The sequence below is a fragment of the Phocoena phocoena genome, chromosome 3, assembly GCF_963924675.1.
Source record: "Phocoena phocoena chromosome 3, mPhoPho1.1, whole genome shotgun sequence".
NCBI classification, from domain to species: domain Eukaryota; kingdom Metazoa; phylum Chordata; class Mammalia; order Artiodactyla; family Phocoenidae; genus Phocoena; species Phocoena phocoena.
In genome coordinates, this window is record NC_089221.1 from 59,183,573 (window position 1) to 59,196,868 (window position 13,296).

Consider the following 13,296-nt stretch of genomic DNA (forward strand, 5'->3'; position numbering starts at 1 on the left):
AGTGGGTCTGACCCAGCCTCCTTACAAATTACTGCCTCTGACTTGGGACTCAGAGCCTGTAAGATTTTAAATGTGTTTTGTTTTGTTTTTTAATTGGAGGATAATTGTTTTACAATGTTGTGTTAGCTTCTGCTGTGCAACGAAGCAAATCAGCCACATGTATACCCATATCCCCTCCCTCTTGGATCTCCCTCCTGCCCTCCCCATCCCACCCATCTAGGACATCACAGAGCACCGAGCTGAGCCCCCTATGCTATACAGCAGGTTCCCACTAGCTATCTGTTTTACACATGATAGTGTATTTATGTCAAACCTAATCTCCCAATTTGTTGCACCCTCCCTTTCCCCTCCCTATGGCCACATGTCTGTTCTCTACGTCTATGACTCTATTCCTGCCCTACAAATAGGTTCATCTGTACCATTTTTTCTAGATTCCACATATATGTGTTAATATATGATATTTGGTTTTCTCTTTCTGGTTTACTTCACTCTGTATCACAGACTCTAGGTCCATTCACGTCTCTACAAATGACCCAATTTCGTTACTTTTCATGGCTGAGTAATATTCCATTGTATATATGTATCACATCTTCTTTATCTGTTCATCTGTTGTTGGACATTTAGGTTGTTTCCATGTCCTGGCTATTGTAAATAGTGCTGCAGTGAACATTGGGGTACATGTGTCCTTTTGAATTATGGTTTTCTCAGGGTATATGCCCAGTAGTGGGATTGCTGGGTCATATGGTAGTTCTATTTTTAGTTTTTTAAGGAACCTCCGTAATGTTCTCCATAGTGGCTGTATCAATTTACATTCCCACCGGTGTGCAAAAGGGTTCCCTTTTCTCCACACCCTCTCCAGCATTTGATGATGGCCATTCTGGCTGGTGTGGGGTGATACCTCATTGTAGTTTTGATTTGCATTTCTCTAATAATTAGTGATGCTGAGCATCTTTTCATGTGTCTCTTGGCCATCTGTATGTCTTCTTTGGAGAAACGTCTATTTAGGTCTTCCGCCCATTTTTAATTTTTATTTTTTGCAGTACGCGGGCCTCTCACTGTTGTGGCCTCTCCCATTGCGGAGCACACGCTCTGGATGTTCAGGCTCAGTGGCCATGGCTCACGGGCCTAGCCACTCTGCAGCATGTGGGATCTTCCTGGACTGGGGCACGAACCCATGTCCCCTGCATCCGCAGGCAGACTCTCAACCACTGTGCCACCAGGGGAGCCCCACCCATTTTTTAATTGGGTTGTTTTTTTGCTGTTGAGCTCCATGAGATGTTTGCATATTTTGGAGATTAATCCTTTGTCAGTTGTTTCATTTGCAAATTTTTTCTCCCATTCTGAGGGTTGTCTTTTCATCTTGTTTGTGGTTTCCTTTGCTGTGCAAAAGCTTTTAAGTTTCATTAGGTACCATTTGTTTATTTTTGTTTCTACTTTCATTACTTTAGGAGGTGGGTCAAAAAAGATCTTGCTATGATTTATGTCAAAGAGTGTTTTTCCTATGTTTTCCTCTAAGAGTTTTATAGTGTCCGGTCTTATATTTAGGTCTTTAATCCATTTTGTGTTTATTTTTGTGTATCATGTTAGGTAGAGTTCTAATTTCATTCTTTTACATGTAGCTGTCCAGTTTTCCCAGCACCACTTATTCAAGAGGCTGTCTTTTCTCTATCATATGTTCTTGCCTCCTTTGTCATAATTAAGGTGGCCATATGTCCATGGGTTTATCTCTGGGCTTTCTAGCCTGTTCCACTGATCTATATGTCTGATTTTGTGTCAGTACCACACTGTCTTGATTACTGTAGCTTTGTAGTGTACTTTGAAATAGGGGAGCCTGATTCCTCCAGCTCCATTTTTCTTTCTCAAGATTGCTCTGGCTATTTGGTGTCTTTTGTGTTTCCATACAAATTGTAAAATTTTGTTCTAATTCTGTGAAGAATGCCATTGGTAGTTTGACAGGGCTTGAATTGAATCTGCAGATTTCTTTGGGTAGTATAGTCATTTTCACAATACTGATTCTTCCAATCCAAGAACATGGTATGTTTCTCTCTCTGTTTATGTCATCTTTGATTTCTTTCATCAGTGTTTTATCATTTTCTGAGTATAAGTCTTTTGCCTCCTTAGGTAGGTTTATTCCTAGGTATTTTGTTCTTTTTGTCATGATGGTTAATGGGATTGTTTCCTTAATTTCTTTTTCTGATTTTTTTGTTGTTAGTGTATAGGAATGCAAGAGATTTCTGTGCATTAATTTTGTATCCTACAACCTTACCAAAATCATTGATTAGTTCTAGTAGTTTACTGGTGGCATCTTTAGGATTTTCTATGTATAGTATCATGTCATCTGCAAACAGTGAGAGTTTTACTTCTTCTTTTCCAATTTGTATCCCTTTTATTTCTTTTTCTTCTCTGATTGCCGTGGCTAGGACTTCCAAAACTACATAGAATAAGAGTGGCGAGAGTGGACATCCTTGTCTTATTCCTGATCGTAGTGGAAATGCTTTCAGTTTTTCACCATTAAGAAAGGTGTTTGCTGTGGGTTTGTCATACATGGCTTTTATTATGTTGAGGTAGGTTGCCTCTATGCCCATTTTCTGGAGAGTTTTTATCATAAATGGGTGTTAAATTTTGTCAAAAGCTTTTTCTGCATTTATTGAGATGATCATATGGCTTTTATTCTTTAATTTACTAATATGGTGTATCACATGGATTGGTTTGTGTATATTGAAGAATCCTTGCATTCCTGGGATAAATCCCACTTGATCATGGTGTATACTTTTAATGTGTTGTTGGATTTTGTTTGCTAGTATTTTGTTGAGGATTTTTGCATCCATATTCATCAGTGATATTGGTCTGTAATTTTCGTTTTTGGAGTATCTTTGTCTGGTTTTGGTATCAGGGTGATGGTGGCCTCATAGAATGAATTGGGGAGTGTTCCTCCCTCTGCAGTTTTTTGAAGAGTTTGAGAAGGATAGGTGTTAGCTCTTCTGTAAATGTTTGACAGAATTCACATGTGAATCCATCTGGTCCTGGACTTTGTTGGAAGATTTTTAATTACAGTTTCAATTTCATTACTTGTGATAGGTTTGTTTATGTTTTCTAATTCTTCCTGGTTTAGTCTTTGGAAAATTGTACCTTTCCAAGAATTTGTCCATTTCTTTGTGGTTGTCCATTTTATTAGCATATAGTTGTTTGTAGTAATCTCTTATAATCCTTTGTATTTCTGTGGTGTTAGTTGTGATTTCTCCTTTTTCATTTCTAGTTTTATTGATTTGCATCCTCTCCTTTTTTTTCTTGATGAGCCTGGCTAAAGGTTTATCAATTTTGTTTTTCTTCTCAAAGAACCAACTTTTAGTTTTATTTTTCTGTGCTATTGTTTTCTGTGTTTCTGTTTCACTTATTTCTGCTCTGATCTTTATGATGTCTTTCCTTCTACTGACTTTGGGTTTTCTTTGTTCTTTCTCTACTTGCTTTAGGTGTAAGTTTAGATTGTTTATTTGGGATTTTTCTTGTTTCTTGAGGTGAGATTGAATTGCTATAAAATTCCCTCTTAAGACTGCTTTTGCTGGGGGCTTCCCTGGTGGCGCGGTGGTTGAGAGTCCGCCTGCCGACACAGGGGACACAGGTTCATGCCCCTATCCGGGAAGATCCCACATGCTGTGGAGCGGCTAGGCCCATGAGCCATGGCCGCTGAGCCTGCGCGTCTGGAGCCTGTGCTCCTCAACAGGAGAGGCCACACAAGTGAGAGGCTTGTGTACCGCAAAAAAACCCCCAAAAAAAACCTGCTTTTGCTGTGTCCCATAGGTTTTGGGTCGTTGTGTTTTCATTGTCATTTGTTTCTATGTAATTTTTGATTTCTTCAGTGATCTCTTGGTTATTTAGTAGTGCACTGTTTAGCCTCCATGTGTTTGTGTTTTTTACAGTTTTTTTCCTGTAATTGATTTCCAATTTCATAACATTGTGGTCAGAAAAGATGCTTGATACGATTTCAGTTTTCTTAAATTTCCTGAGGCTTGATTTGTGACCCAAGATGTGATCTATCCTGGAGAATGTTCCCTGTGCACTTGAGAAGAAAGTGTATTCTGACACTTTCAGGTGGAATGTCCTATAAATATCAATTAAATCTGTCTGGTCTATTGTGTCATTTAAAGCTTGTGCTTCCTTATATATTTTGTTTGGACGATCTGTCCATTGGTGTAAGTGGGGTGTTAAAGTTCCCTACTCTTATTGTGTTACTATTTCCCCTTTTATGCTTGTTAGCATTTGCCTTATGTATTGAGGTGCTCCTATGTTGGGTGCATAAATATTTAAAATTCTTATGTCTTCTTCTTGGATTGATCCCTTGATCATTATGTAGTATCCTTCCTTATCTCTTGTAACAGTCTTTAAAGTCTGTTTTATCTGACAAGATTATTACTACTCCAGCTGTCTTTTGATTTCCATTTGCGTGGAATATCTTTTTTCCATCCCTTCAGTCTGTATGTGTCCCTAGGTCTGAAGTGGGTCTCTTGTAGACAGCATATATATGGGTCTTGTTTTTGTATCCATTCAGCCAGTCTGTGTCTTTTGGTTGGAGCATTTAATCCATTTATATTCAAGGTTATTATTGATATGTATGTTCCTATTACCATTTTCTTAATTGTTTTGGGTTAGTTTTCTGGGTCTTTTTTTTCTCTTGTGTTTCTTGCCTAGAGAAGTTCCTTTAGCATTTGTTGTAAAGCTCGTTTGGTGGTGCTGAATTCTCTTAGTTTTTGCTTGTTTGTAAAGCTTTTGATTTCTCCGTCAAATTTGAATGAGATCCTTGCTGGGTAGAGTAATCTTGGCTGTAGGTTTTTGTCTTTCATCACTTTAAGTATATCCTGCCACTCCCTTCTGGCCTGCAGAGTTTCTCCTGAAAAATCAGCTGATAACTTTGTGGGGATTCCTTTGTACGTTATATTTTCCTTTTCCCTTGCTGCTTTTAATATTTCTTCTTTGAATTTAATTTTTGTTTGTTTGATTACGTGTGTCTTGGTGTGTTTTTCCTAGGGTTTATCCTGTATGGGACTCTCTGTGCTTCCTGGACTTGGGTGATTATTTCCTTTCCCATGTTGGGAAAGTTTTCCACTATAATCTCAGAATATTTTCTCAGACCCTTTCTTTTTCTCTTCTTCTTCTGGGACCCCTGTAATTCGAATGTTGGTGTGTTCAGTGTTGTCCCAGAGTTCTCTGAGATTGTCTTCAATTCTTTTCATTCCTTTTTCTTTATTCTGCTCCTTGGCAGTTATTTCCACCATTCTGTCTTCTAGTTCACTTATTCGTTCTTTTGCCTCAGTTATTTTGTTATTGATGCCTTCTAGTGTATTTTTCATTTCAGTTATTGTGTTGTTCATCTCTGTTTATTTGTTTAGTTCTTCTAGATCTTTGTTAAACATTTCTTGTATTTTCTTGATCCATGCCTCCATTCTGTTTCCGAGATTCTGGATCATCTTTACTGTCATTACTCTGAATTCTTTTTCAGGTCGGTTGCCTATTTCCTCTTCATTTATTTGGTCTTGTAGGTTTTTACCTTGCTCCTTCATCTGTGACATATTTTTTTGTCATCTCATTTTTTTTTTTTCTGGGGTGGGATTGTGTTCCTGTGTTACTGGTTGTTTAGCCTGAGGCTTCCAGCACTGGAGTTTGTAGGCTATTGGGTAGAGCTGAGTCCTGGTGCCAAGGTGAGGACCTCTGAGAGACCTCACTCCAGTGAGTTATTCTCTGGGGTCTGAGGTCCTCTGTTAGTCCAGTGGTTCAGACATGGAGCTCCCACCACAGGAGCTCAGGCACGACCCCCAGCTTGTGAACCAAGATCCTGCAAGCCATGCAGGGCGGCAAAAAAAAAAAAAAGCTGAAGAATAGCAGAGAGTAAAAAAGAAAATAAGATTAGAAAACTAACAGATACGTTAGAAAAAATAAACATATAAAAATATGGATGAAACAACTGGAAGGTAAAAAAGCAAAAAAAGAGGAGGGAACAAAAAGCTGGAAAAGGCCTTGACTGTGGGAGGCAGGGTTTAGGTGGTGGGCAGGGCCTATGCTTAGGACCCACTGGGCTGAAAAGGCCCTTCGGGGGTAAAGCTTAGGTTCTGTGCAGCAGGAGGGGCCCAGGGGTGCCTCTGGCCTTGAGGGCGGAGGACCAGGTCTGGGACTCCAGCAGGCTCCTTGGGCCTGAGTGGGCAGGGGAAATGCCCGCCAGGCCTCCCCTGATCCTCCGGTCCTGGGGGTTCCCCCCGCCACCATCGGCCTCCTCTTCCCCCTCCTCCCTCCCTCCCACACCCCTAGGACCTGCGAGGCCCGAGGGGGCCCTGGAGAACAGAGGACCAGGCCCAGGAGCCCAGCAGGCTTCCCAGGGCCTGAGTGGGCGGGGGAAACGCCTTCCGCGTCTCCCCTGATTCTCCGATTCCAGAGGGCCCCTTCTTGCCTCTGTCCTACACCCCTAGGAACCTCGCAGCCTGGAGGGGGCCCCAGAGAGTGGAGGCCCTGGCCTGGGAGCCCAGCAGGCTTACCCAGGCCTGATTGGGCAGGGAAACACTAGGCACGCTCCCCACTGATTCTCCAAGCCCCTGAGGGTCCCTCCAGGTGTGGGAACCCCTCCCCTCTCCCACCCACCCCTCAGGGGTGCCTGTCCTGTCCAGCCTCCACTTCTCCTCCCCCCTCACTCCCCCACATGTCCTACCCGGTTGCTCGGGGGTTCATCCCATCTCCTTGGGTATCGAGGTCCCCCACCAACATCTACCAGGTGCCCTAATTGTGGGGAGATGCGAACTCCTCATCCTCCCACACTGGAGGAGGAATCTACATATGCTTTTTAAGAGCACAATCTGTTTCCTACAGCCTGCCAGCTCATCCATATGCAAGCCCTGCTGTCCTTCAAAGCCAGATGTTTTGGGGGGCTCGTTTTCCTGGTGTTGGACCCCAGGCTACAGAACCTGATGTGGGCTCAGATTCCTCACCCCTTGGGGAGAACCTCTGCAACTGTGATATCCTCCCATTTGTGGGTCACGTAGTCTGGGGTGTGGGTCTCTCCTTGTGGTTTCTTCTTTATATTGTTAGTTGTGGAAAAATCTTTTCTGCTAGTTTTCAGGTGGTCATTCTCATCAATAATTGCTCTGTTAATAGTTGTAATTTTGGTGTGTCTGTGGCAGGAGATGAGCAGGAGGGTCTTCCTGCTCTGCCATCTTGGCCACATCATAAGGAGAAGGGAGGTTGTAAGTTTTGATTCTCTGATAGGGCAAATCTCTCCCCTTATCATTTTCCATCTTCTTCATATAGGCTTTTATATTTTATATGCATATTGTTTATTCCTCCAGAGTGTATATAAAATCAATGTCAATTTCCCCCCAAATTTGAGAATTTTAATTACAACTGTACTGTGTTTGTACTGAATTTCTTTCATCTGTAAGGAAGGGTTGGCACTCAAATCTCAGAATTGTGGGAATTACAAGTCCCATTTTTCCTCTGTCGCATTCCCAAACACAGTAGTAGTGGTAGCCAAGAACTATTTTCCATTCTTGGCTAACCCCTAAATACTTACTGGGAATTTATAAGCTTGCTCCCTTCCCATAGGGCAAAGTTATTATAGCTTACTGTTAGAATAAATAAGAATTCTGTATAGGCTTTTTGAAAAGCAACATGCCACGTAAAGAGTATAAGATAAGGAATTTCTACTTCTTCACATCATTCCCTTGTTGAAAAAGTGAATTTTAAAAGGAAACAGACACATTGGAAACAATCCTGGATGCAGATAAGTAAATTGGATTGTGTAATATATCTGTGGTAATTTTTTTCCCCTTCTCTCCCCACTGGGTTTGTTCTCTTTATCTGTGAATCTGCTTCCATTTTTGTTATATTCACTAGTTGTATGCTTTAGATTCCACATATAAGTGATATCATACATATCTTTCTGTCTGACTTACTTTACTTAGCATAATGCCCTCCAAGCCCATCCATCTTGTTTCAGACAGCAAAATTTTTTTTTTATTGCCGAGTAGTATTCCATTGTATATATATACACCACATCTTTGTCCATTCATCTGTTGATGGATACGTAGCTTGCTTCCACGTCTTGGCAGTTGTAAATAATGCTGCTACGAATATTGGGGTGCATGTATCTTTTCAAATTAGTGTTTTTTTCAGGTACGTATACCCAAGAGTGAGTGGGGATTGCGGGGTCATATGGTAGCTTTATTTTTAGTTTTTTGAGAAACCTCCAAACTGTTTTCCACAGTGGCTACACCAGTTTATATTCCCACTAACAGTGTACAAGGGTTCCCTTTTCTCCACACCCTCACCAACATTTGTTGTGTTCTTTTTGATGATAGCCATTCTGACAGCGTGAGCTGATAATCTCATTGTGGTTTTAAGGTATATACATTTTTAACATGTTTGCTTGCAGGATGCCATGGCTTTTAATAAGTTTAATGTTCTCCACTGGCACATAGTAGATGACCCGTCTTTCCCTTATCAGAGCATCACTTTTCCTGGATTAAGCGAAAAAGTGAGTTATTCATGTTATTGTTGTTGGTATACAAAAAAAAATTGGAGGTATAGTTTCATTAGAAGTTTGCAGCTTAAATGTTTCTTCTTATGGATAGAATTGAAGTATAAAAGTTAGATATTTGGGGGCAGAGCATCACTTTTCCTGGATTAAGCGAAAAAGTGAGTTATTCATGTTATTGTTGTTGGTATACAAAAAAAAATTGGAGGTATAGTTTCATTAGAAGTTTGCAGCTTAAATGTTTCTTCTTATGGATAGAATTGAAGTATAAAAGTTAGATATTTGGGGGACTTCCCTGGCGGTCCAGTGGTTAAGACTCCATGCTTCCACTGCAGGGGGTGTGGGTTAGATCCCTGGTCAGTGAGGCCAAAAAAAAAAAAAAAAAAAGATATTTGTGGTTTTATTTAAAAACCTTAATGAGTGTAGCAGACCTGAAGCATTCATGATTAACATAAGGTTAAGTAATTATATTTACCAAGTAGTCCAACTGTATATTTGTTTCAAACAGAATTATTTTGAATTCTATAAATGACAACTTCTTTTCTCTCTGAAAAACTATATGAAAGAGGGAATCTTACAGATAACGGCTCCTTCTTGGAAAATAATGGTGGTCTTAGGAGTGTTCAGATTCACTGTATTATAGACCAGGGAAGCTGGGAGTGAGCCTCGATACTATCTAGCTGAATCCCCCTCTAGTACAAGGCCAGTCACTGACAGCCAGGAGAAGCTGTATGTCTCATCCAAAGTTGTAGTTAGGAAGAGGCAGAGCCAAGACCCTAAATTTTGTCCTCTGGCCACAATTCCAGAACTTTCTCCAAGGTTTTGATGTAGTTTAGGTTGAAATCCTAGCAGCACTCCTGTTGTTTGCTTTTAATATGGAAAACTTCAAACATATACAGAAGTAGAATTTAATGAATTCCCATTTCCTTATCAGTCAGCCTCAGTAATCAAGTAATGGCCAGTCTTGTATCACCTATACCCCCTCCATTATTTTGAAGGTAATCCCAGACATCATATCTTATTGGTAAAAAGGCCTGTTTAAGAAGTTATAGTTATCACAGCTAAGAAAATAGCAATCCAGATAGCCAGTCATTGTTTCCCCAAGTGCCTTTTTCTTTTAAAAAAAATTTTTTTTTGCATTTGGATGCAAATAAGGTCCATACATTGTGGTCAGTTAATATGTCTGTTCTCTTTTTTTTTTTTTTTGTGGTACACGGGCCTCTCACTGCCGTGACCTCTCCCGTTGCGGAGCACAGGCTCCGGACGCGCAGGCTCAGCGTCCATGGCTCACGGGCTTAGCTGCTCTGCGGCATGTGGGATCCTCCTGGACCGGGGCACGAACCCGCGTCTCCTGCCGGACTCTCAACCATTGCGCCACCAGGGAAGCCCTGTCTGTTCTCTTTTATATATAGCTGCCCATCCCTGCCCATCTCTTTTTTTTCTTATAATTTATTATTTTCATTGAGGAAACTAAGCTCAGTTTGTCCTATAGTTTCCCACAGTCTGGGTTTTGCTGGTTGCATTCCCAGTGTCAATATGTTCTTCTGTCTCCTGTATTTACTGTAAACTGGTAGTTAGATCTAGTCTTGATTCAATACAAATTTGATGTTGAGGATGGGGGTAGGGCAAGACTACTTTTTAGAAGTTGAGCATTTATTTATATTTATATATTTATACCTTGAGAAATGTGCCATGGTAACACCTTTAATGGACCTTTATGTTTAGTTACCACCAATATTGAGTTCTAATTTTTCAAGGACCTATAGTAGGACCAAAACAGGTCACTTATCAGAGCATCTCGGGGAATTTTTAAAGCTGACAGTAATTAAAGTGACTTTGAAAGACAACAGCTATGCTTTGTAATAATGTGTGAATTTTGATTCTAAAACTGACAAGGGCAGTGTATTCAGAATTTTCACTTCAAACATTTCTGTTTTATCATACTGTTACATGAGGTTGAAACAGCCTGACGGTAGACATTGCTGAAACGAGGTGCTGGTAGAGAGAGACAGTCCTATCAGTAAATCTGGAATTAACCCAAAGTGTGCTGAGAGCTTATTGATAAGATACAGTAAACAAATAATTTAAATGAGTCATCCAACATCACATAAGACTATTTTATACTTTGTAATTGAATAATCTGCCAGCAGATACTGAAGTACAAACAGAGCTGTAAACAGTTCATACATTTTAATTTTAAGAAATATGGCTTTTACAGGGAAGCTATTCTTCGTCTCATGTTTATACTCCAAACGATGTCCGTATGGTGATTGAATATGCCCGATTACGAGGGATTCGGATCGTGCCAGAATTTGATAGCCCTGGACATACGCAGTCTTGGGGAGAAGGTAAGGAGTGTGTTTTATGAGTTGCAGAAAATGAACATTTGAGGTCCTGCATCTCATGACTTGGTGTTTGCTCATTTTGTTCTTACTTGTGATTTGCACAAAGGTTGTGCAAACTATTGGTAGTTGTAATTCAGTAACTACTATGTGTCTGTTGTGAGCAAGTCACTAGGCATTGCCTAAAGTATAAACACAAGGGATAAAGGAAAACAAGAAATGATTATAACAAGTAGAATGCATGAGTGAATTAAACATTACATGAATGAAGTAACACTTAAAGCGCTTTTGAGAGATCAAAGAATATATTCACGTTTCTGGTAGAGGGAATAACAGGAGAGGCAATTTAGCTGGAGCACAGTGCACCAGAGAGTAGTTGTACTGTCGGGTGCTTAAGAACTGGCTCTGGAGCTAGATTGCCTGGATTTGAATCCTGCTTCTGGCGTTTATAAACTGAGTGACCTTGGGCAAGTCAGAACATCTCATCCTCAGTTTTCCCATCTCTAAAATGGGAGTATTAGCAGTAGCTATCATGTAATTTTTTTTTTTTTTGAAGATTACAGAATGAATGTAAAGCACATAGCACCACACCTAGCATTTATAATTGTGTAATAAGTATTATTAGAATAGACATGGAGTACAGTGGGAAATGAGTCTGAAAAAGTAGCGTAGAGGGCTTGGGTGAGGAATGTGGGATTCATCAGGACACATGGAAGCCAGTGAAAGTTACAGAGTAGAAGAGTGACATGATGGGAGCCACACTAAAGGGAATCCTATGTGAAAGTGACAGATTGGAAGGGGGAGGAGATTGAAGGTCCTAGACCAGAATGGTGATAGCAGGGATGGAAAATAATATACAGAACTGAGAGATTCTGGAAATACCCACAGAACTTGGGTAACTGACTGACTCCAGGAGGAGAGGGACAAGAGACTTAGGAGGATGGTGTCTCGTTTACCAGAATGTGAAAATCAGGAGAAGCTACAGAAGGAGCTTGGGGAAGACCATTTGGTTTTTGTTAGATTATATTTGAAGTGAAGCTAGGATATCTAATTGTGTCCAGCAGGGACTCTGAAATATGTTTTGAAGCTCGAGACAAAAGGATTGGGGCAAGGTTTAGATTTGGGAGTCATTAATATTTGACATAATATTTGAAATGGGTAGAATCTCAGAGGCTGATGGAAAGGGAAACAAAAGAGGTGTACAGGGATAGTATTCAGGAAACAATTCTTATTTGGAAGAAATTATCATAATAACTCTTAGTAAACACATTTATCTTTTTCTGTATAAAATCTCTTTTGGCTTCAACAAAATAATATAATCACGTGCAAAGCCGTGTCTTTGTGACTGAAGTACTTCTTTAGAAAAGGTTCTCTATGTTTCCTTCCAGGCCAGAAAGACCTCCTGACTCCATGTTATAATGGAAAAGATCCATCTGGGGCTTTTGGACCTATAAACCCTATTTGGAATACAACTTACAGCTTCCTGTCTAAATTTTTCAAAGAAATTAGTACCGTGTTTCCGGATGAATTCATTCATTTGGGAGGAGATGAAGTAGATTTTGATTGTTGGTATGAAAATTTGTTAAAACCCACCTATTTCTAAAAACTTGTATCTAAAGTAGGTGTAGAGGTCTCCACATGAAAAGGGAAGATTTGGGGTAACATCTCTGTACGGTTTTAACGTGGCAACACAACTCGTGAGATGGTGGATTTCTGTAGAATGTCCATATGGGTGGTATGACAAAGTAAAAGCTTTTAGGAAGGAGAATTAAGATGCAGAAGGAAATGGGAATTAAAAAAAAGACTGAAGAGTGAACAAGAATAGCTTTAGTGAAAGAGGGTAATGATTAAGTGGGAGAGATTTTTCAGGTAAAAGTCCTCTTTGCAAATAGCCTCAGATGGAGGAGAGAGATGGGAGGTTAGGGAAAACCATTTTTATAGGAAATCGGCTTCTAGAAAATTATTTGCACTGGAAAGCTAAGATAACTTATAATTAAGTTTTTAGGTTTATTTTACTCTACAAAATTTAATAGTTTTACATGTGTATAAGATGTTAGGGATATACGCTACTTTAAAAAGATTGGGCAGGGACTTCCCTGGCAGTCCAGGGGTTAAGACTCTACGCTTCCAGTGAAAGGTACGTGGGTTCAATCCCTGGTCGGGGAACTAAGATTCCATGTGCCATGTGGCCAAAAAAAAGAAAAAGATTGGGCATATTGAACTTTTAATGAAATTTTGATCACTTTTTGTTTAAGGGCATCCAATCCAGAAATCCAGGATTTCATGAGGAACAAAGGCTTTGGCAGAAATTTTAAGAAACTAGAATCTTTCTATATGCAAGTGTAAGTTACTTTAAAGCCTACTTCTGTTTTTATTTCATCAATGCCTTTTGTAAAAGCTTAAGCTGTTATTTAGTACTACTTTTTCATTTTCTCTCCACTC

The 13,296-nt window shown here is 40.0% G+C and overlaps 1 protein-coding gene across 1 annotated transcript in view; it reads left to right on the forward strand.

The window, feature by feature from the left end:
• Positions 1-13,296, forward strand: part of HEXB (hexosaminidase subunit beta) — a 35,490-nt gene that overhangs the window by 18,276 nt on the left and 3,918 nt on the right. Inside the window, exons 6-9 of the mRNA XM_065875538.1 lie at positions 8,411-8,512; positions 10,731-10,860; positions 12,243-12,423; positions 13,110-13,196. Of these exons, the coding sequence (XP_065731610.1) occupies positions 8,411-8,512; positions 10,731-10,860; positions 12,243-12,423; positions 13,110-13,196 (500 nt within the window). The remainder of the gene's footprint in view (positions 1-8,410; positions 8,513-10,730; positions 10,861-12,242; positions 12,424-13,109; positions 13,197-13,296) is intronic.